At 37.7% G+C, this 24531-nt stretch overlaps 1 protein-coding gene across 2 annotated transcripts in view; it reads left to right on the top strand.

Annotated features, from left to right (window-relative positions):
• HAPLN1 (hyaluronan and proteoglycan link protein 1) overlaps positions 1-24531 on the top strand; it is a 76972-nt gene that overhangs the window by 41016 nt on the left and 11425 nt on the right. For both annotated transcript variants that reach the window (XM_043913547.1, XM_043913546.1), the window contains exon 3: positions 22596-22967. In XM_043913547.1, coding sequence (XP_043769482.1) covers positions 22596-22967 — 372 coding nt within the window. The remainder of the gene's footprint in view (positions 1-22595; positions 22968-24531) is intronic.

Raw genomic sequence — 24531 nt, 5'->3', positions numbered from 1 at the left:
CTTTGCCCTTGCATGCTGAATATTTAAAATAAGAATTACAGAATTTAACAGTTTAAACATATGATGATAAGAATTCTAGATGAAGTCAGTTTGGGGACCAGAAGCATTATAAGTTTGCTAAGAGAAATAAAACATTGAGAAGATATAACTCAATGTCTTCAAGGTCAAAAGTGCAGTCTGAGAAAATTGCATCCACTGTTGAAAAGTATGACTTCTGAAGGTCAAATGATAGTGTAGGTCTGTCTAGAAGTATTTTTCTGTATGTATTATGACTACCCAAATAGAACTCTGAATTTGACAATGTCTAGTTATTTTAGATGGTCCTCTTTCAGACCTCTATGTTTCTTGTTTCTAACAGCTTTACATTTTTCACTATTGGACCATAAAAAGGAATTATATAATCACAAATTTTACTATGCAAGCTGCTGACTCAGCTATTTTCTTTACTGTATAAAAGCAGAATCAAGGCTGTTTCCCAGAGACTTAAGACATTTACACATAGACATTTCTGATGAAGGATCATCCTTTTAATGTCAAGTCAAAGTCAATTCAGCCAGAGTATAATACCTAATAATTGTTAATAACAGTTTTAAATCTCATGGAGAATAATAAAGTTTAGCAATGGTTTTAAATTATTACTAGACTAGATACCTGTTATATTATTAACTATGTATAAATCATAAAGTCTAAATTTCATGCAGAGTATAAAAATATTTTAAAGTATATTAGCATTTTAAAAGTTATTCCTGAAGGAAGCCTATAAGTCAGATTCAAGTTTTCTCATCAAGAAAACCTTCTGTTGCTCCAGTCTTTCCATTCCCATATACTCTCTTGAAATTTAGTACAAAAGAATTGCTGACACAAGGTATCAAAATTACCCAGATTATTTGCCTGCACTATCCGATTTTTAAAAAAATGACTTGCTAGTCCATTTCATTTTAATTGTAAATTAATGTTCTTAGAAAGTTGCCCTGAGCTTTCAAGTAATAAAACTACAAGGTCTACATTTTGCTTGAGGAAGTTAATACTGAAATATGATTTGGGTTGATATTTTCATGCTATGTCCATAGTTGAAATTTATTTTAAAATTGCTCCAATTATTTGTTCGCATTAGTTTCTATTCAATAAAAGTTTTTCTTTTATCTTTATTATAGCATTCAGATTGAACTTTCATGTTCTCGCCCTTCAGAGAAACACTTCCAAATATCTGCCATAATTTCAGGCATCTTTTATAACACAAAAATAAACTCATAGCATAGCAGGTAATCACTAAAGCAGACATCTTTCATTACTCACTTGAAATACTGGATTATTTTGTCACATTTAAAACTTTTATTTATCAAACATGGCCCAGAAGGAATTTAAGGGAGCTGAAACTTTCATAAAATTTTATAAGAATTTTGCAATCAAATCATTAAATTAGTAATCTGAATCTCAAAGTCCTGAATCATACTGATAAGCAGTAAAAGCTTCTCTCAGTAATAGAAAATTATTCAAAATTCATTTTACTGCAAAAACACCTTTTCTGTCTCTCATTTTCCATTAATTTAAAAAATTTTTGTACTGTTAAGTTCCCCAGGCACATCACCCTCAAATTCATCTTGGCTGCCTTGATAAATATGCTGAACACTTTGTTAACATGTTCTTTTTTTTTTTTCTTTTTCATTTATTTTTATCAGTTGGAGGCTAATTACTTTACAATATTGTAATGGTTTTTGCCATACATTGACATGAATCAGCCATGGATTTACATGTGTTCTCCATCCCGATCCCCCCTCCTGCCTCCCTCCCCATCCCATCCCTCTGGGTCTTCCCAGTGCACCAGCCCTGAGCACTTGTCTCATACATCCATCCTGGACCTTAGCTCTTATGCATAAGAGTTACCTAATTTTTTTTTCTGAAGATTTCTTCCTTATGTAGCTATGGGAAATTCTATATATATATATGCAAAAAAATTTTAATCTGGTTTTTAAAGAAAATCAGAATACCAGGGGGGAAATGGCAAGTATAGATTCCTATATAAAGAGTTTCTATTAAGAAGCATATTTTTTAGTGATGAAAAAGGAAACTGTGCCGGTTTTCCATGGAGAAAGGTATAGTTTTAGATGAAATTGCACTTGTACTAACTCACTTCCTTTAATTTTTATTGAATCAGTTTGATTACAAATTTGATTACAAATTGATTCAATAAATATGAGAAAGCAAACTACTTGTCCATGGAGTCTGCTAAAAATCTGTAATCAGTGTATTCGCTTATATATCATATACTGTTGGCACTATGGGGATAGTAATTTCCTCAAATACTTCTACAGAAAGAGATGGCTACTGTTAATATTGTCTCTATAACAATCTCAACTAATGGATTATATTCCTCATTTCATGATGTGCCTAGTCAAACAATATCTAAATCCTTTGAAACTTGAGTTCATTAGGAAGAATTTTATATGGGGTATTAAATCTCACAAAAGCACAATTTTAAAAATATTTAGATCTGATCTAAAAATTCTTTGTAGACTTTCAATTACCAGTAGAAGTTCAGAGATGATGAATATACTTTATAAAACACAATTTTTAAGAAAACATTTATATAGACAGCAGAGAAATTTTATGACCATTTGCTATTAACCAAAATAGTTATACTGAATACGTAACTGCCTGTTCTTACCCATGTCAGTGATCTAGCGACTCCTGCCTCTGGTATTTCAGGAGCAGGCCTTCTGATCACCAGTTTAAGATTTTTTCCCCTATTGCCAGTTTAAGACTCTTTCCCCTAATGCCACTTTCTGGCTTTAGACCTTGGGCAATTCACTTAATCTCTTTCAGTCTCAGTTATCTCATCTATAAAACTGGACATAGTCACTGTTTATTCCATAAAGCTTTATGATAATTAAATTAGATAATATATGGGAAAGTGCTTAGTACCCAGCATGCAATAAGCTCCCAGTAGATGAAAGTTGTTAGTGCCATGTTATTTCTTTACTGTTATGGAAAAAAAATGATTTTTAAATAAAAAAGGAACACAAAAACTGGTGGGAAAAGCTCTTGCTTTTCAAATTCATTTGCTAGCAGTAAGAACAATATCTTACTTTAGTTCTAATGAAATAAACATTTTATACGTAGCCTTCTTTACCCTTTTTAAATTGTACTATTTAAGATTTCCCCAATGATATTAAATATTATATGATCACTTTTACTTTCCTTGTAGAAAGTGAATTTTTCCAAACTTAAGTAATATTCCTCTTAATATACATATCAGGTAAACACAACTAAGCTCCTTTAAATTTTTTAAAAGAATAAGAGGAAATCTTGGAGATGAAAGCAGCCCCCTTCTTTATAATGTGCCCAAGTGTGTGCTCAGTCATGTCCAACTCTGCGACCCTATGGACTGTAGCCCATCAGGCTTCTCTGGAACTTTCCAGGCCAGAATACTGGATTGGGTTGCCATTTCCTACTCCAGGGGATTTACCTGACCCAGGAATTGCACCTGTGTCTCTTGCGTCTCCTGCATTAGCAGATAGATTCTTTACCACTGTGACACCCTTTGTTAAGTGAAATTTATGGTCACTTATCTCAAGAGATAAAGCAATTAGATTTTTTAAAGAAAGAGTTGTCAGAAGATCATCTCTCTGTGAGCAGAAAAATTAATGCAGATCTAGAATTCCTTGCAGAAGTGGACACTCCCCACTCAATGTGGCTGTTTCCTCCTTCTTGTGTCCCAAACCATTCTTCCATCCTAGCTTAGCGTTAGACTGTCAGCTTTGTCACACTCCAGCTAGAAAGTAGTGCCTGGCACATAGTAGGTGTTGAATATATGTGATAAATACATTAATGAGTGTAATGAGATACTTCTAAATTGCCACTATCATAACAAGCACCCCTTAAGTCCTGCAGCATCCATGGCATTTAGCAACACATGACATGTTGTGGGGGCCTAGTGTACATTAACTGGATCACAGCTTTCATTCTGTAATGTTGGCATAAAGTAAATCATAGTTAACAGAATTTAAGAACTTAAAAGGACTTTAATATAGATCATCGAGGTCAATATCCCATTGTACAAATGAGGAAATCAAGACCCAGAGCTTAAATGTTGCTTGGCCCAGGTTGCATGACTGATGAGGAACAATTTCTCTTGCTAACCTCCTGCCCTTCCTCAAATTTAGGATCACTTTTCACCTTCTAATGAACTCACTCTGCCTACCATGTTCTACCCTCCTCTGGTATCCCAATTTATCTCTGATCTCCTTTTCTGTTTTCTCTCTAGTCTTGGATATCTACTTTATTTATTTTTACATAACTGTGTCCATCTCTGCCACAAGAATATAAATCAGTTCCACAAGGGAAGGAATCTTTGTCCAATGCATCCCTGTCACCTAAATTAATACTACTGGGCACGTAGTAGGTGATCAATATGCTTGTTGAATAAATTCAGGGCCAAAATCCAGGAACTTTTCCTAATCAAGCCCAAGTCAGTCTTGGCAAATTGCAGGGAAATTTTAGTCTGTAGAATGAGAGGCAGCAGATAAGAGGATTCTGAGTTTCGGTAGCAAATTTTGTTTGGTCGCTTTCATGGCTCCCACACTGCACATAACATCTTACTTCCAGGAGAATCAACCAGAGGCATGATGCAGCAATCCTCCTAATGTGGGCATGAAACTTTGAAGAATATTTGATTTACATGTGGTCACTGCAATGCTATCATGTTCTTTATGTAATATCTGCAGAGTCAAGATCTGGTGGTGCAGAAAGGATCAAAAGTGAATTTAATAATGTATGATCATAAACTATCTACAGAGCCAGAGTTTAGTGGGAGAACTAGATATGTGTTCTCTCTTTCACTTAAAACTTGTTTGGACTCAGACTATATGAGTCTGTTATTAAAAGTTAAATTATAATTTCTTTTTCTCTTTTTGAGGTATCATATACTATTTTTGTATACTATTTACAGCTACAAATGCAAAATCCATGAATGTCAACTACATTTTCCAAATTACATTTATCTAAATACATACACTATTAATAATATTATCTAGAAATTATTAGCTAAAAAATATCAGAGAATTTCATAATGAAACTATAAAAATTAGCAACACCCTAATGCTAAAATCTCTTCTTTGTTTACTTTGGGATGTAAGATCAAATATACTAATAAGAACTTACTACATTAAACACAGGCTTATCATTTGATCAAAATAAGAATATCACCATATATATAATAAATAAACACAAAAGAATGAAAATGTATATACAGGTATATATACATATATATTTGCAAAATACTGCACAAATACACATATACTCCTCTTCAGGCTGCCATATAACACAATACCATTGACTGAGTGGCTTGTAAACAATAGAAATTTATTTCTCACAGTTTTAGAGGCTGGGAAGTCCAAAATTATGATGCTGGCACGTTTGGTGTCTGGTGAAAGTTGGCTTCCTAGTTTAGCATGGCCATATGGCCATCTTTTTTCTGTGTCCTCACCTGGCAGAAGAGGACAAGGGACCTATCCTGGGCCTCTTTAATAAAGGTACTAATTCTATTCATGAGGGCTCCACCCTCATAACCTAATCACCCCCAAAGGCCCCACCTACAGATATCATCACATTGGGAAACAGGCTGCAATATATATGAATTGGGGAGGAGCTGGGGGTGGGGGGGTGGGGGGGTGGACACAAATGTTCAGTCTACAGCAAGCACCTAAATAGGCATTGGGAATAGAAAGATGATCAGAACACACAATCTGTCTTCATCAAGTTTATGATCTAGAGAAAGGCAGACATCACTATGAATATAGAACTATTGACTGGGATAACTGCCATTCAACTAAGCAAAAACTATAGGTTGGTTGTAGGTTGATATATACTTTTGATAAATCCTTTAATCTATATTCAGAAATATATATGTATATTTTCATGCCAACTTTGCATCTGCTAGCCCATGGCCCAATCTTCTTCACATTTGTGTATCTTTTGAAATAATTTACTCATTTGGGCATTTGTTAAACACTGGCCCTCTTTGTGCAAAACACTTGAGTTATTTTCTGTAGGACAGACCGTCTCCTCAATGAGCTTAATGACAATATTATTAGAACATCAAAGGTAATAAAAAAAACAATTAAAATAAGTGTTTGTAGAGGTGGAAATATGAAGAAAAGAATAATTAGTTGCCAAACAAAAATATCTTATTATAAAACTGTATTCATACTTTTTAAACCCATAAAATACGTTTTAAGAATATTTCTAATCTTGTTACTAAGTAACCTAAAAGTCTGAATTCTGTGTTATTTATAAGGCATCTATTAAAACAATGAATTTTGGAATATTTCTGGGTATAAAAACGTATATTTAATATTTTCAGGTAGCAGCAAATTCACACTAAAACAGTCATTGCTTTCTCTGTTCCATTCTGGGGGCTGAAATTGGCAAATTATGTGGGGAGTCAATGATTATTTGGAAACTTTCCCAAAGCTTTTTTTCTTTTTCCCCAGAAAAAGTCAATTAAATAGAGAAGCGTTTTTCTTTTTTTTCTTTTCTTTTCTTTTTTTTTTTTTTTGAGAAGCGTTTTTCTTTGGTTGTAACTTGTATTAACCTATAACTTAGTGGTTTAATGTTAGAGTAATTTCAACATGCTATGTTTCTCTGACTTTCCTGTTTCTCTGACTTGTTAGCAGGGGCTATCAAGAGAAAAATAGATTTAGATTTCTTTGTTGTTTTGGTTCTTTATTTTGAATATAAAATGGAAACTACTCTTTTCAGAATGTACTTTGGAATACAAAAATCTATCAAAATGCTAAGAAGTTAAGAATATTTAAGAGCTATAAAAGTGAAAATATCTGGTGGGGGGGAAATCTTTATGATACGAACATTTTTATTTCAAAATGAAGACAATGAAAGCACAAGAAATATAAAAGTTCTATACAAATCACTCAAAAACATTTTGTGTATTTGGTATTGCTACAGTGTGGTATGTGCATGCATGCTTAGTGGTGTCCAACTCTTTGGCACCCCATGAACTGTAGCCTGAGAGATTCCTCTGTCCATGGGATTTCTGAGACAAGAATACTAGAATGGGTTGACATTTCCTTCTCCAGGGGAATCTCCCTGACCCAAGGATCAAACCCACATCTCCTACGTCGGCATCTGAGTTCTTTACCACTGCCCCACCTGAAAAGCCAATGGGGTAGTGACACTAAATACACATGTTCTCAAAAATAATTCTCAAATCACCAGTACAAATTGGAGCCATTTTAATCTTGTTTTAACTAAACATGTTGGTTGTTAACTTCAGTGCTTACTTGGAGACTAATTACCACATGTATAAGCTCCAAGTCATATGTTTTTACATATTAGAGGATGATGCTGTGAAATGAGCTAAACAACACTGAGTTAAACAAGAATTTTACCTACCTTTTCCAAACACTGTCCACTCGAGCAAGACAAGGACATTAAGGATAAAAACACAGAAAGACCATAGTCCATCGAGAAAAAATTAACAGAGCAAGTTAGAACTGAGAGCATTTACTCCAGTAAAGTGTTCAGATGGGGTGAAGGAGATGGAAAGAAAGAAGAGTCCTATCTTATTTCTAAAGAATCATAGATTTTAAATATCAATAGAAACATCATTGAAAACATATCCTTGAAGTGAGGAGATTTCCACTTCTAGAGGCTTCTGTTCATAATGGTGTTGTTTGCCTGCTTGATTTTGAGCAAGGGGCTGACGTACTATGATTCCCATGTACAAAAGACCAGGTGGATACTGGATTATGATGGGCGAAGTGTAAAAGTGAGGAGACATTTAGAAGGGTCTTGAGGTAGTTTAGATGAGAAATCATGGTGGTGTGAACCAGGATGGGACCAGTGGAGATGGATGGAGATGAGCCAGTTTGGGGGGGCGGGGAACGAAGACATAGAAATTAAGAGATTAGGGAAAGGAAGGGGCACATCAAACACACCTTCTAGATTTTGACTTGAACAAATGGATGGATGACATAGGCATAAAATGAGTTGAGAAGACTGGGAGAAGAACAAGTTTGGACAGGAGAGGAGGACTCAAGTTATCTGTTTGGCATCCAATATATAACCAGCAAGTAGTTGGATTTACTATTTCAGAGCTCAAGGAAAAGTACACTGGTAGAAAGCTTTGGGATCACCAGTACATAAATATGTGTAACCATAGGATTAGGCGAGATCAGCTGAAAAGGGGGGAAATGCAGGCAGAGACAAGGAGATTGCCCTGGTCTGAAGTTTGGAAACCGTCAGCATCAAGTGGGGCAGGAAGGTAGGTGAAGGAAGTGATAAAGGTCACATATTCACCTCTGAGTCTAAATTCTGATCACTGATGTGTGGTCATTTTTTTCGCATGTACCTTTAAAAAATCTAAATGAATTGCAAGTGTTTAAAAATAGAATAGGAGATATTTGTCTTAAAATGTGCATTTCTAGCATCTGCTGAAACATTGAAAGTCCTGCTGTTTTTCAGGCTGCATTCTCATTGGACATCAGTGGGAACAAATACCCACTCCCTTTAGCATGGAGCGTGTGTGCCCTAATAGTACAGTCCCTTCCATTTTCTGTTATTTTCTGGACTGTGGTGCTCCCTTCACTTCTCTCAGTCTTGCCTACCCGGGCATTTGTATTCCATTTACTTTTCATTTTGTTTCAGCACTAAACTTAATACTTGACACATTCAGTTCAGTTCAGTCAGTTCAGTCGCTCAATCATGTCTATTTGCAACCCCATGAATCGCATCACGCCAGGCCTCCCTGTCCGTCACAAACTCTCGGAGTTTACTCAAACTCATGTCCATTGAGTTGGTGATACCATCCAGCCATCTCATCCTCTGTCATCCCCTTCTCCTGCCCCCAATCACTCCCAGCATCAGGGTCTTTTCAAATGAGTCAGCTTTTCGCATGAGGTGGCCAAAGTATTGCAGTTTCAGCTTCAGCATCAGTCCTTCCAATGAACACCCAGGACTGATCTCCTTTAGGATGGACTGGTTGGATCTCCTTGCAGTCCAAGGGACTCTCAAGAATCTTCTCCAACACCACAGTTCAAAAGCATCAATTTTTTGGCGCTCAGCTTTCTTCACAATCCAGCTCTCACATCCATACACGACCACTGGAAAAACCATAGCCTTGACTAGATGGACCTTTGTTGGCAAAGTAATGTCTCTGCTTTTTAATATGCTGTCTAGGTTGGTCATAACTTTCCTTCCAAGGAGTAAGCATCTTTTAATTTCATGGCTGCAATCACCATCTGCAGTGATTTTGGAGCCCCCAAAAATAAAGTCTGACACTGTTTCCACTGTTTCCCCATCTATTTGCCATGAAATGATGATACCAGATGCCATGATCTTAGTTTTCTGAATGTTGAGCTTTAAGCCAACTTTTCACTCTCCTCTTTCACTTTCATCAAGAGGCTTTTTAGTTTCTCTTCACTTTCTGCCATAAGGGTGGTGTCATCTGCATATCTGAGAATATTGATATTTCTCCCAGCAATCTTGATTCCAGCTTGTGCTTCTTCCAGCCCAGCGTTTCTCATGATGTACTCTGCATATAAGTTAAATAAGCAGGGTCACAATATACAGCCTTGACGTACTCCTTTTCCTATTTGGAACCAGTCTGTTGTTCCATGTCCAGTTCTAACTGTTGCTTCCTAACCTGCATATAGGTTTCTCAAGAGGCAGGTCAGGTGGTCTGGTATGCCCATCTCTTTCAGAATTTTCCACGGTTTATTGTGATCCACACAGTCAAAGGCTTTGGTATAGTCAATAAAGCAGAAATAGATGTTTTTCTGGAACTCTCTTGCTTTTCAATGATCCAGCAGATGTTGACAATTTGATCTCTGGTTCCTCTGCCTTTTCTAAAACCAGCTTGAACATCTGGAAGTTCACGGTTCATGTGTTGCTGAAGCCTGGCTTGGAGAATTTTGAGCATTACTTTACTAGTGTGTGAGATGAGTGAAATTGTGTGGTAGTTTGAGCATTCTTTGGGATTGCCTTTCTTTGGGATTGGAATGAAAACTGACCTTTTCCAGTCCTGTGGCCACTGCTGAGTTTTCCAAATTTGCAGGCATATTGCATGCAGTACTTTCACACCATCTTCTTTTAGGATTTGAAATAGCTCAGCTGGATTTCCATCACCTCCACTAGCTTTGTTTGTAGTGATGCTTCCTAAGGTCCACTTGACTTCACATTCCAGGATGTCTGGCTCTAGGTGAGTGATCACACCATTGTGATTATCTGGGTTGTGAAGATCTTTTTTGCACAGTTCTTCTGTGTATTCTTGCCACCTCTTCTTAATATCTTCTGCTTCTGTTAGGTCCACCCATTTCTGTCCTTTATCAAACCCATCTTTGCATGAAATGTTCCCTTGGTATCTCTAATTTTCTTGAAGAGATCTCTAGTCTTTCCCATTCTGTTGTTTTCCTCTATTTCTTTGCATTGATTGCTGAGGAAGACTTTCTTATCTCTCCTTGCTATTCTTTGGAACTCTGCATTCAAATGGGAATATCTTTCATTTTCTCCTTTACTTTTCGCTTCTCTTCTTTTCATAGCTATTTATAAGGCCTCCTCAGACAACCATTTTGCCTTTTTGCATTTCTTTTCCATGGGGATGGTCTTGATCCCTGTCTCCTGTACAATGTCACGAACCTCCGTCCATAGTTCATCAGGCTGTCTATCAGATCTAGTCCCTTAAATCTATTTCTCACTTCCACTGTATAGTCATAAGGGATTTGATTTGGGTCATACCTGAATGGTCTAGTGGTTTTCCCTTCTTTCTTCAATTTAAGTCTGAATTTAGCAATAAGGAGTTCATGATCTGAGCCACAGTCAGCTCCCGGTCTTGTTTTTGCCGACTGTATAGAGCTTCTCCATTTTTGGCTGTAAAGAATATAATCAATCTGATTTTGGTGTTGACCATCTGGTGATGTCCATGTGTAGAGTCTTCTCTTGTGTTGTTGGAAGAGGGTGTTTGCTATGACCAGTGCGTACTCTTGGCAAAACCCTATTAGCCTTTGCCCTGCTTCATTCCATACTCCAAGGCCAAATTTGCCTGTTACTCCAGGTGTTTCTTGACTTCCTACTTTTGCATTCCAGTCCCCTATAATGAAAAGAACATCTTTTTTGGGTGTTAGTTCTAAAAGGTCTTGTAGGTCTTCATAGAACTGTTCAACTTCAGCTTCTTCAGCGTTACTTGTTGGGGCATAGGCTTGGATTACCATTATATTGAATGGTTTGCCTTGGAAACGAACAGAGATCATTCTGTCATTTTGAGATTGCATCCAAGTACTGCATTTTGGACCCTTTTGTTGACCACGATGGCTACTCCATTTCTTCTAAGGGATTCCTGCCCACAGTAGTAGATATAACGGTCATCTGAGCTAAATTCACCTATTCCAGTCCATTTTAGTTCGCTGATTCCTAGAATGTTGACATTCACTCTTGCCATCTCCTGTTTGACCACTTCCAATTTGCCTTGATTCATGGACCTAACATTCCAGGTTCCTATGCGATATTGCTCTTTACAGCATCAGACCTTGCTTCTGTCACCAGTCACATCCACAACTGGGTATTGTTTTCGCTTTGGCTCCATCTCTTCATTCTTTCTGGAGTTATTTCTCCATTGATCTCCAGTAGCATATTGGGCACCTAACGACCTGGGGAGTTCCTCTTTCAGTATCTTATCATTTTGCCTTTTCATACTGTTCAGAGGGTTCTCAAGGCAAGAATACTGAAGTGGCTTGCCATTCCCTTCTCCAGTGGGCCACATTCTGTCAGACCTCTCCACCATGACCCGTTGGTCTTGGGTGGCCCTACACGGCATGGCTTAGTTTCACTGAGTTAGACAAGACTGTGGTCCTGTGATCAGATTGGCTAGTTTTCTGTGATTATGGTTTCAGTGTGTCTGCCCTCTGATGCCCTCTCACAACACCTACTGTCTTACTTGGGTTTCTCTTACCTTGGACGAGGGCTATCTCCTCACGGCCGCCCCTCCTGACCTTGAATGTGGGGTAGCTCCTCTCGGCCCTCCTGTGCCCTTGCAGCCGCCGCTCCTTGGACGTAGGGGTAGCTCCTCTCTGCTGCCGCCCCTGACCTCGGACGTGGGGTAGCTCCTCTTGGTCCTCTTCTCGCAGCCGCCGCCCCTGACCTTGGACGTGGGGTAGCTCCTCTCAGCCGCTCCTGCGCCTCACAGCCTGGCGCTCTCGGTCACCGACCCTGACCTTTGCGAGGGGTAGCTCCTCAGGGCCATGCTTCTGCGCGGTCCGTTGCAGCCGGCGAGCTTCTTGACACATTATAGGCTGTTAATTCATGATCATCGATTAAGTAAAAACCAACAGTTCCCTTTTGCCTCCAGAACTGACTCTGGACAGTATTATCCTGATGTTTTGCACACTAAATGAAGACAGTAACCATAGCAATGTAGAGAACCAACACTGTCCTTTCTGCAAATTATGGGTAACTTGACCTTACATTTCACCACAAAATGGAAGCAGTCTGAGCAGAGACAAGTAGATTTGGGCCCTTTACCACATGAAGACGTGTTTCTAATAATTAGGGACTATGGTTAATTACAGCCTAATGAAGAAGAATGACTCATGTTAATGTTTCAGTTTCTCCATACCCTTTGAAACAAGCCTGTATTACAGTTAAAATCCTGGAAAGCAGGTTTCTTCAAAGATTGTAATTCACTGTTAATGAAACAATCAATTTTATTTTCTTATAATGTATTTCTTAATTTCTCTAGGTGATAACTCAATTTGGTGTTTTTTTCTCAATTTGGTTTTATTCTGTCTCAAATAATGGAAATCAAATGCTATTTCATTCTCCATAAATCATTGATAACAGGATAAATTTAAATTCTGAAAATTATTAACAAATGCAAACATCTCTGGCCTGACACAGCTAGCATGACTGTCTCTAGTTTGGGGACCAGTTATATTGAAGTTACCAATGGCAATAATACTGATAAATTAATAGTAACATTTAAAACCACTTACCATGTGTGATCCACAATAGAATGTGCATTACCTAGATCATCTCAGTCTGTCCTCCCCACCATACTGTATAAAAGTGGTTATCCTCACTGAAACTGAAAGAGCATCTGTAGCTTGCTCCTGGTCATTTGGCTATTAAGTGGTAAAACTGATGTTCAAACTCAGGCAGGCTGATTCTTGCGCTCCTAACCCACCAGGAATCATACAGCCTCCATCTCAGCCTTCTCTTAAAAACTTTTGAGCAAAGCGGTAGGTGAAAACGGCTCCCATCTTGTTCCATTCAGTTGATATAACTATGTTCCAGCAGAAATTAAATCACTATGAAAAAAGGCTCTGGTTTCGAGCCTTGGGGAAACTTGTCTTACAGGCTGCCGTAGTGATTCTGAAGAGAAGTTTGAGGAGCAAGGTGGGGGTGACAGCTACGTATACATACATTCCACCCCTACCCCCAAATGAAGACTGTCTGGAACCCCAAAGAAAACTGAGGAAGAGGCAGGAAGAAGTTGGATTATATAGATACAGGTTTTGATTTGTTTTTAAGGCTTTAAAGTGGTGGTCCTGAATTAAGCTCCTACCACTTAAGAACCACTAGGAGAATCACCATAGGTTGATGAGGTGCAAGTTTTTGAGAATCAGTACTTTTAGGAACTATCTTCTGAAAGAGCACAGTGAAGAAGACAACGTTGAAGACAGAAGCTGGTTTGCATACCTAGCACACTTGGGCCACTAAGTGTGTGTTTGTTAGTAAGAGCCAACATTTACTGGGCACTCAGGGTGCCAGGTACTAGGCTAAGCTCTCAGTGTATGACCTCCTCTGATCCTAATGAGAACCCTGGGAGGCAGGTGACTTAACTCTATTTTCCTGATGAGGAAACCGAGGCCATAAAGCTTAGGTGATACAATGTAAGAGGCATAATTCATAGGCTTAATCAATAAACTATAGCTTCTGAGATAACAGATGAAACAAGAATGAATGTGCAAAGACAAAAGCCCACAAAGAACTTAGTCAGCAGAACAGAGCTGAACACCCTCACCACACTTTTCTTCTTCCTGGTCAAAACAGATGAAGAAAAAGGAATTAAAAACAGACAATATTTTTCAAGATAGTAACAGTTTTGGGTTTACAGTTCAGAACACAGATTTTTGAACTGGATTCAATGGATGCCCTCGAGCTAATTGAAGGCTCTTTATGCCTATTTCCAGCAAAGAAGCTTACCTTTTTATATGGCAAAAATTTGTCTAAGTTATGTTTTTGTGGGGGTGGGGTGGATTTCCACTGTCTCTGAAAAAAAAACCTATAGGCTCTAAAATAGTGATAGCACACACTACAATATTGTAAAGTAATTAGCCTCCAACTAATAAAAATATATGGAAAAAAAATAGTGATAGCACTTACTGTTATTTTTTCACTATAGAACTTGGATATGATAATAATGTGGTACACATACAAGATCAACATCACCCAAACAATGCTATATTCTGGTGTTGGGCACCCATCACAGAATTGCTTTAGCTCTAAGGCAAGTGTTGGGTTGAACGTCATAGGCTTACAAGCCCTGCACTTGCCCAGCCTCAAGACTGAAGAAAGAGCCTGAAATCAGCAACGAAGTCATCAATGGTTTAATGGATGAGGGAGCTTACATGTCTGAAGCAAGGTCCTGGAGCAATACCCCACTGTATGTGGCAGAGAGTGGACAGGACCTGGCTGTAGTCTTCGCTCCCAGGGGTAAGGGAAGGTTATTAGTTACAGGGCGAAGTAAAATCAGGTTGGTTCATTAGTTACCAGGGAAACCAGCAGAGGGAAATGCCTTTCACCTCCCCTTTGATAAGCTATCATGGGGGAGACATTCTGATCTAAAGCTAAAACAATCATTAGCTGGGGTCTGGGGTAGCTATGTAGGAGGATCAGTCAGGGGAGTAGGGTGTAGACGAAGCCAGCACTGGGGATATACAGAGCCCACCAGGCTCCCCCGTCCCTGGGATTCTCCAGGCAAGAACACTGGAGTGGGTTGCCATTTCCTTCTCCAATGTGTGAAAGTGAAAAGTGAAAGTGAAGTCGCTCAGTTGTGTCTGACTCGTAGCGAACCCATGGACTGCAGCCTACCAAGCTCCTCCGTCCATGGGATTTTCTAGGCAAGAGTACTAGAGTGGGGTGCCATTGTCTTCTCCGCTGACAGGAACTAACAGGAGACAAAGACTATACAGTGGTTAGAGAGCAGGTAGGTACTGGCAGAGGGTGGAGGGGTATTGACAGGAGTATGTTCTTGTAGCCTCTGAGACCAAAAGGCAGCGTCACAGAGGGTGAGAAACAGCAGTAAGCACTTTACAGCAAAGAGTAACCTTCACTTACCTCATCTTCAGCTTTAGATTCTTCCTTTATAGTCGAAACTGGATGACAGTCAGTACCTTTGTCAGCAGCATCTTAAAGGATTGGGGGAAAAAATGAGATAAAACTTCCATGTTTTGAAGACCTGTTTAAAGATAACATTATAATTAACCGAACCATAGGTCTTCTACAAAATTATAATCCTGCAATTATAATGGTATACTACAATTCTAGCTACCAGCTTCTTGTGTGTATTTCTAGGCAAAGTTTTTTTGTTTATTTTGTCAATTAAATTCCCTCAACCATTTTGTGTATTTTTATACCATTTCTGTTTAGTGTGTGATCAGGTGATACATATACACAGTTCAAAAGTTTTTAAAATATGAAAGTATAGTATACACAGTGAAAATCTCTCAGGAGTTCTCTACCCACACAGCTACCTTATCTTCCCACAGGCTATCATGGTTATTAGTTTCTTGGGCTTCCAGTGATTCCTTCTATAGTTTAGTTTAGGCAAATATATATATTTCTTTTGCATTCACACAAACGGTCAAAAGTACACATAATCTCACAAGTCTTCAGATCAGTGTTTGAACTCCAGATGAAAGTAAAGATGAGCTAGGGATAACTCCAACAGGATTTCAAACTCAGATCAACTCGCTGAGGACAGAGGGCTGAAATGATCTTCCTTAGAGACGCTTTCCTACCCTCATCAGGTAGTCCTTCCTGAAGCACTGAGTCACAGAGACTCAGAGTTCTTACAGTCAGGAAGAGTTGGGGAAGAAACTAAAGCTCTGTCTCTGATAAACTAAAAGCAGTTTGCCCTCCGGAAGGGCAATAAAGGCTGGATGGGGGCGGAAGTGGAGGGTGGCAACAGTGGAGGTGAACCTTGTAAAACTTTCTGATGCAAAGCTTACTAGACAGATCAGAATCAAGACCAAATGATGGGAGTTTCTGACTCCCAGTAAGCAACTTCAGAAACAATTAGGTTTATTCCAGTCTGAAGGAAACAAAATACAATCATCCCTCAGTATCCACCAGGGATTGGTTCCAGGACTCACCTGAGATACCAGAATCTTCAGATTCTCAAGTCCCTTATATAAAATGTTGCAGTACTTGCACCTAACCTACAGCCATCATCCCCTTATACTTTCCATCACCTCTAGATAACTTATAATACCTAAAACAATGTAAATATTATGCAAATAGCTCTAAATACAATGTAAATGCTATGTAAATACTTGCTGGGCACACAACAAATTCAAATTTTGCTTTTTGGAACTTCCTGGCATTTTTTGAAAAACAGTTTTTACCCCCAACTGGCTGAATCCCAAAAGAGGCACACCCAGATATGGAGGACTAACTGTAATTATAAAGAGTTAAAGGTTAATGAGTAAGATAATTTTTTCCTAAATTATATATCCTACTCAAATGTAATGTGTAAGATACCATGAGAGATAAATGTCTAAATCATTTCTTCTTTTTAAATATTGTGCCTTTAATACATGTATTTAGCTGTTTTTATAAAAATGTTTTCATCTTAGAGTTATATTATGGTATAAAGCATGTGCAGGGGTCCATGTCTACTACCATAGTTGAGTGCAGGCTCTGGGCGGCACTAGTCTAATTCAGTACAGACACTTATCACAGGCCAGGCACTATTTTGATGCTGGAGGAACAATATAACAAGATGTGCACTAGAGAGACTGTCATTAAACAGACAGAATGACTGTTTTCAGTAGACTGTGGTAAGCACAGGCATAAGGATACAAATCGAGCCTGGTTGCTCATCCTTGGACAGGCTGGCTAGCCTAAGGGAAGTAACAGTTTCCAAAGTGTTAGTCTTACACATCTCAACCTACCAGAGTGATAACAAATACCACAAAAATAAGGAAACATTTTTAAACCCTTATGAAGCATTTTCAAATGACTCATTGTGGAGCTGGCACTTGAGTGTCTGCTGACTAGCTTGGGATGTAAAGGAGGAATTAGTTTTCTGCTTGGAGTGATGAAAAGTTTTGGAAATAGATGGTTGGTGGTGGTTGCACAATAGTGTAAACATAATTCATAACACTGAACTGTACACTTAATGATGGCTAAAATGGCAAATTTTATGTTATATGTAGAAAATAAAAAATCAAATGATAGTGGTAGAATTTTTCCTTGGGAGTGTTTTTTTGTTCTTGTTTAGCCATCTTAAATATATTCCTCCATTTTGTCTGTTTGGATTCTTTTTACATTTTATTGGTCTAGAAAATCTAAAAGTTTGGAGGTTCCTTCATTATACACCAGTGAGAATGTAACCAATACCAGGAGCGGTTGTTTTGTAAAATCCAAAAGTTATTTATTTTTAAAAGACCAACTCAGACTCATAACACCTTTCCTTTTCTATTATCTCTATTTCCTTATCAATAACCTGACCCCCACCATGATTACACTTTTAATAGAACTAAGAACAATAGGTAATATTCCCATACCATATTTCTAAACTGTTTTTCTCCAACTATTTGTTTTTGTCCTATTGTTTAAAAGATTTCCTCTAAATTACAGAGTGACACAGAGATCAGTTGTTCAGTCATGCCATTGCTTTCATAATTTGGTGAAATTGAATGATGTCCTCTAGACTTCACAGCAGAATTCATAAAATAATAATGAAGCCCTGCTGTTTCCCCTGGAGACAACTGTGGTCTTGAAGGTCATCAAATCTTTTCAAGTAAATGTCATTGACACGCACTAATAAAAATGTGAAATTCCTGTAACTTACAGATAGACTTTTTAAAAAATTCAGTGCCCCTAAAATGAGCACATATATGCTGCTTAGGTTTTTCTAATCAAAGAAAAATTTTAAGGGATAAGCAATACTCATTCTGATGATCAAGGTTTATTTTTATCTTTTGCATTTGATTTGCTTTTCAAGTGCCCTATTGATTGAATAGTTTTGATTTAAACATTAATTTCAAACTAGTTCACATTTTTGAATCTAAGGATCAGATTCAAAACTTACTCTAGGCACGACTGTGCAAAGTTTGTCTTCAGCATTATAGGTTCCCTTTGTTCCTGCCCTCCCCATCTCCAGCTTTCTGTGTTTCCTGGCTGATCCCTGTCATGACAACCTGCCAAAGGCAGCTGGATACAAATCTAAAGCTCAATGGTCTCATGACATAAACCTGTCACTCAAACAGCTAAGCCCTACCAGAGCCTGCAACAGAACCCTGCTCTTTCCTACATCTTACCTGCTCTACAATAGGCCACTCCCACCAGCAGTGTTCAATGCTTTATAATATGCAGTGTTGAGCTTCTAAAAGCAAGCAAACTAATAAAATGCATTGTTCTAAAGGTCAGGTTGGGGATTTAGGTTAATGAACATTAATGGCCTTCAGTCACTCAACGTGTTATACATTACATATTTTTCATAGGGTTTTTTGAATTTCAGCCAGGGCTTCTGGCATCTATTACCTCAACACCCCAGCTGTCCAAAAAATAAGAATGGTAGAAATTTATACATTCTAGCAGTCTTGTTAGAAAAATTATTTTGTGGGAATCCAATGGCTTTTTGGTGTCTGCTTAGTTCTCACCATTCTACCACATAAGTCATCATCTACTCACAATGCTAGAGTATAAGTAAATAGTACTTTAAAAAAAATAAAAAAAAAAATCAGAAGTTTATACTTCTAAAACACTACAAGATGATTTATAGTTAACCTCAGAAAAAATTAGAAGTTTCAGCCCTTTAGACAAGACTTTTGATCTGTGCTTTAACTCTTTAATTTATAAAACACTCAGGCCTTGTATTCATTCTGGAATACCTTATGATTATGCTAAACCACACAATAATTTCCAAGTTTCCTATATAACACAGGTGGCTTTGTATGTATTTTTTTACTCCACATGGTTCAAAACTTTATAATGGAACCATGGAAGGTTAATATATGTCAAAATTATATGCAATATCAGGCAGTATCATACTGGAAAAATATAGTGGAAAAACTACGCAGAGTAATACCTTGGTCAGCTATTATTTTAAGTGCTTTCAGTGTCTCTTATGTCAACTGTACATAGTAGATATTACTATCTCTAATTCACATATAAAGAAATTGAGCCTTAGGGGTTACACCCCTTGCTCAGAGCTAGACAGCTAGAAACCTGAAAAGGTGAGGTTAAAACAAGGTCTCTGATACATCAAAGCCCTTTTTCCTAATTACTGTAACACCCCCTTAACCCAATCCATTTGGGCATTAGCTTTGACTTTAAAGTAAAAAGCATGAGAGAATCAACAATCCAATCAAAAAAATGGGCAGAAGACCTAAATAGATATTTCTCCAAAGAAGACATAAAGACGGATAAGAGGCACTTGAAAATATGTCCAACATTGGTAATTATTAGAGAAATGAAAATCAAAATTACAATGAGATATCACCTCACACCAGTCAAAATGGCTATCATCAAAAAATCCACAAACAATAAATGCTGGAGAGGGTGTGGAGAGAATGCTGGCAGGAATGTAAATTTGTACAGCCACCATGGAGAACAGTATAGAGAGTCCTTGGAAAACTAAAAATAGAGCTACTATATGATCCAGCAACCCCACTCCTGTGCATATATCAGAGAAAAACATGGTCCAAAAGGCACTTAATGTTCACTGAAGCACTGTTTACAAGCGCTAAGCCATGGAAACAACCTAAATATCCAACAAGAGAGGAATGGATAAAGAAGATGTGGTATATATACACAATGGGATATTACTCAGTCATTCAAAAGAATGAAATTATGCCATTTGAAGCAAAATGGAAGGACCTAGAGATTATCATTAGTGAGACAGTAAGACAAAGAGAACTATCCTTATGATATCACCTATATGCAGAATCTAAAAAGAAATGATACAAATGAACTTAATTACAAAACAGAGACAAACTCACAGACTTAGAGAATGAACTTATGGTGGAAGGGTAGGGAAGAGGGATAGTTAGGGAATTTGGGATTGACATGTACACACTACTATATTTAAAATGGATAGCCAGTAAAGATCTACTTTATAGCACAGGAAACTCTGCTCAATATTAAGTAACCATCTCAATAGGGAAAGAATTTGAAAAAGAACAGATACATGTGTATGTATAACTGAATTCCTTTGTTGTATACCTGAAACTATCATAACATTGTTAATCAATTGTGCTCCAATATAAGAGAAAAGATTAAAAAAAAAAAACTTGAGAGAATCAGGAAACTTCAACTTTTTGAAGGTCTTATATGGGCTTCCCTTGTGGCCCAGCTGGTAAAGAATCCACCCACAATGTGGGAGGCCTGGGTTTAACCCCTGGGTTGGAAAGAGCTCCTGGAGAAGGGAAAGGCTACCCACTCCGGTATTCTGGCCTGGAGAACTCCATGGACTGTATAGGCCATGGGGTCTCAAAGAGTCAGACACGACTGAGTGACTTTGACTTTGACTTCACTTCCATGTCATGTCTCAAGTCCCATCATGGAAAGACCCAGCTCCAGGTGTCCTCCCAAGGTACTGGGTAGATCCATGTAGAGCCTCAGGCATGGCTGAGCAACTTACTAAACAGCACTTTTTCCTCCTCCCAGAAAGAAGACACTAGAAATATTTAAGTAGAACATGGGTGTGGTCATTGAGGATATTGCAGGTGGAATATCATACATGCAGTAGAGCTGAATAGATTCACCTGTTATGTCTTATGAATCTATGGGCCTAAATAAGAAGATGAAGAGAATCAAAGGAAATGCTTAATGAGCTGGATTTTTTTAGCCAGGATTTTTTAAGCTGGATAATTAAGCCACTATCCTTTCATTTTTTAAAAAACTATTCAAAGTAGGGCACTGATGGCTTTAAAAGTGGTTAAACTATTCCATTTCTGAAGATTAGAGCTGACATAAATTAAATATGCTTATTTTTTAATATTTTGATTGCTTTATAATAAAAATGGAATCAGTGTGTCTATTCTTGGACACTTTATTTTAAAATCTGAAAGTTACATATAACTAATTAAATAATTAATCTCAAAACTTAGTTTTGAGATCTGTCTGGAGATGACCAACTACTCTGCCTGATGACCTACCTGTATACCACTAATGATTCATGACCAAGGTTGATTCAGAACCTCCAGCCTAAAGAAGGAAAGACTGCCTGAAAGGCAGCTTTGGCAGCCTTTGAAAGCTGTGTGTAGATGAGAGGGTATGTGCATCCAGGAGTTCTTGTAGCGCTTTCTCATTTTCAAAGCTTGCATATTCTCGAGAGAGCTCATCAAGGTCAAAAGCACAATGAGCGAACCAGGGGGAACCCCAGAGAAAGCCAAGATCTGAAAATAACAACTGGCTATCCAGAGCCTGGAAGCCCTGCTGATTTGGCAGGCTAGGAATATCACGGTGCTCTTGGGAAGGCAATAAAGTCCTTGGAGGAAGGAAGCTAAAGGGCAAGTCAAGGCAGACGTGAAGTGAGAAGATTCTGTAAACCAAGACACAGAAAAAGCAGAGGCACAGTAGAAGGAGATTTAAAGGAATAAAGAAACAAATAACTATCAGGTTAATTAGAAAAGAAATATAACTTTGGATACACTTTTACCATTCAAAGTTTGAGGAATATATTTCAAAATCTGGAGTTTTTAAAAAAACATTCACTAAAAATGGCTTTCTGAGGTCTAGCCTTTGTGTGAAAATAAAATACATACATGTTGCTTGAAATGCGCCAGAATGGCATATCACAGATGTATATCTGAAGGCAGAGATGGGAGAACATTCTAAGTTCTTTGGCCAGAACAGTTCAATGAACATTAATCTGTTGCCATAAACTTTTCCCTAAATACAATACAGGCTTATTGTATTAGAAAGTTCAGCTGAGGAAAGATCAATTTACCCAATTTGAATTTTTGGGTTTATATCGATGAAATAATTATGGTTCCCCATCACTTCTCTTAGTCTTATTTCTACATTTTTATATTTAAATATAGAAGAAAAAAGGAATTTATGATGACATCCTCAAACTTAAGATGACTGTAGAATCTTAGAGCCACTATTTCTCATTGATTGTCATGTACAACTTTCCCTTTCTTCAGTGGCTTAAACGACATGACTATCTTATAGAACCCCACTAGGTACTAGAGGTACCTTTCTCTGTAATTTAAAGGAGGTCACTGCTCAACAAGGCAGAGAAGCTTATCTTCAATGCTACTCTTCACCAGATACCCTCTATAGGTAGTATATTTAATATTATAAAAGTCTAAAAGCATATTAATTTGTTCTCTTTTTTCCAATTACAGCAGAAAATGGCCCCCGTCTGCTGGTGGAAGCAGAACAAGCCAAGGTGTTCTCACACAGAGGTGGCAATGTTACACTGCCGTGTAAATTTTACCGAGACCCTACAGCATTTGGCTCAGGAACCCACAAAATCCGGATTAAGTGGACCAAGCTAACTTCAGATTACCTCAAGGAAGTGGATGTCTTTGTTTCCATGGGATACCACAAGAAAACCTATGGAGGCTACCATGGTAGAGTGTTTCTGAAAGGAGGCAGTGATAATGATGCTTCTCTGGTGATCACAGACCTTACTCTAGAGGATTATGGGAGATATAAGTGTGAGGTGATTGAAGGATTAGAAGATGATACTGCTGTGGTAGCATTAGATTTACAAGGTAAGTATCGTGTTAAACTTAGGAATGATAATTAATCCTTGCTTTTTTTTCATGACAAGTAATGTCCAGTGGTTATCCCAGTGCTGATGTGAGAAACCAAAAGTCCATGTAAAGCATGTTTTACTGTAATTTGCAGTCTATCTACAATTCAAGCTTTCATATTTGAAATTTATACACAATGGTTATATGCAAAATTGAAGCTATTTGCAAGTAGAAGAAATGTGCAGTGTAACTGAATTAACAATATTCAGGAACTGCCTTATGCCATTCAAAATTTAAATCTCATTACATAGTTATTAAGAAATGCAGAGTGGAGGCTTTTTATTATGCTTCTAAAATTGTCTCAGTTTCAAAATAATGGCAAGTTTGTGAAGGACATCTGCTAACTAAAATAAATTTAGTTGTATTCTGTAAAATAACTGTGAAAATTTAACAAAAAGTAACCTCTAGATTTATTTAAACATTCTTGGAAAGAGGTAAATTTGTTAATGGTCCAGAGTCTCCTAGACACTGAATAGCAAATGGTCAAGGCATTTTGGAGGAAGTTTTATTTCTTAAATATGCAATACTTTCAGTAAGTTCAGCTTCCCTGGTGGTTCAGAGAGTAAAGAATCTGCCTGCAATGCAGGAGACCCAGGTTTGATCCTTGGATAGGGAGATCCCCTGGAGAAGGGAATGGCAACCCAGTCCGTTATTCTTGCCTGGAGAATCCCGTGGACAGTGGAGTCTGGCAGGCTACAATCCATGGGGACACAAAGAGTCAGGCATGACTAAGCAATTAACACTCTCAACACTCTTAGTAGGTTCAAAGACCAAAATGTATACAAAGCTAAAAAATAAAATGTGCCATCTTGTCTTGCCTATACCAAAGCCCTCTACGCTTCCCCTTAGTTAATGATATACCTCTAGACACTCTTCATTCATGAATTTGAGCATTTCTTTACATGAAAGAACAAATTTGGACTGCATTAATGGAATAGTCCTTCCTTATATAAACCATAGGTATGTGTTTGCTATAAGTTCCTTCTACATTCTAGGACAGATTTGTGGCTTTTGGAAAAGTATCTATTTTGTCCACTAGCATACCACTGAAGATGTGACCTTCTGAATCTAATAGAGTACCATTACATGCGTACAGATTTATCAGCTTTGTGTGTCTGATACATTGCTTGATGTTGTAATGTGCATTTTTGTGACCTTTTCTTATCTGTGGTTCTTGGCTCCTGATTGCACACCACCTTATACTTAGAGTGTTTATTGATTCACTTTAATATCCATGAACACTGGCATTATTAAAGATGAAAGAAGTAGTTGGCTTAGAGAAGACAGTAATCATCAAATATTAATTGAGGGTCACTTTCTGTTATCAAAGGGGCATCAGGCAATGGAAACTAGGAGGACTAAGATGCTTATGTTAGTCCCAGCTTTGTCAGTATATGTTTTGTAACCAGATCAAGTACTTATCCATATTGTACATTGGCTTCCAATCTATGAACAATAGCTTGAACTATATTATCAATTGTTAGTTTTTCTTCTTAAAGTCCATGTTTATATACCACAGTAT

Source organism: Cervus elaphus, chromosome 9 (assembly GCF_910594005.1).
Source record: "Cervus elaphus chromosome 9, mCerEla1.1, whole genome shotgun sequence".
NCBI classification, from domain to species: domain Eukaryota; kingdom Metazoa; phylum Chordata; class Mammalia; order Artiodactyla; family Cervidae; genus Cervus; species Cervus elaphus.
The sequence above is the reverse complement of the archived record's forward strand: the minus strand, read 5'-3'. Positions and strand labels throughout refer to the sequence as shown.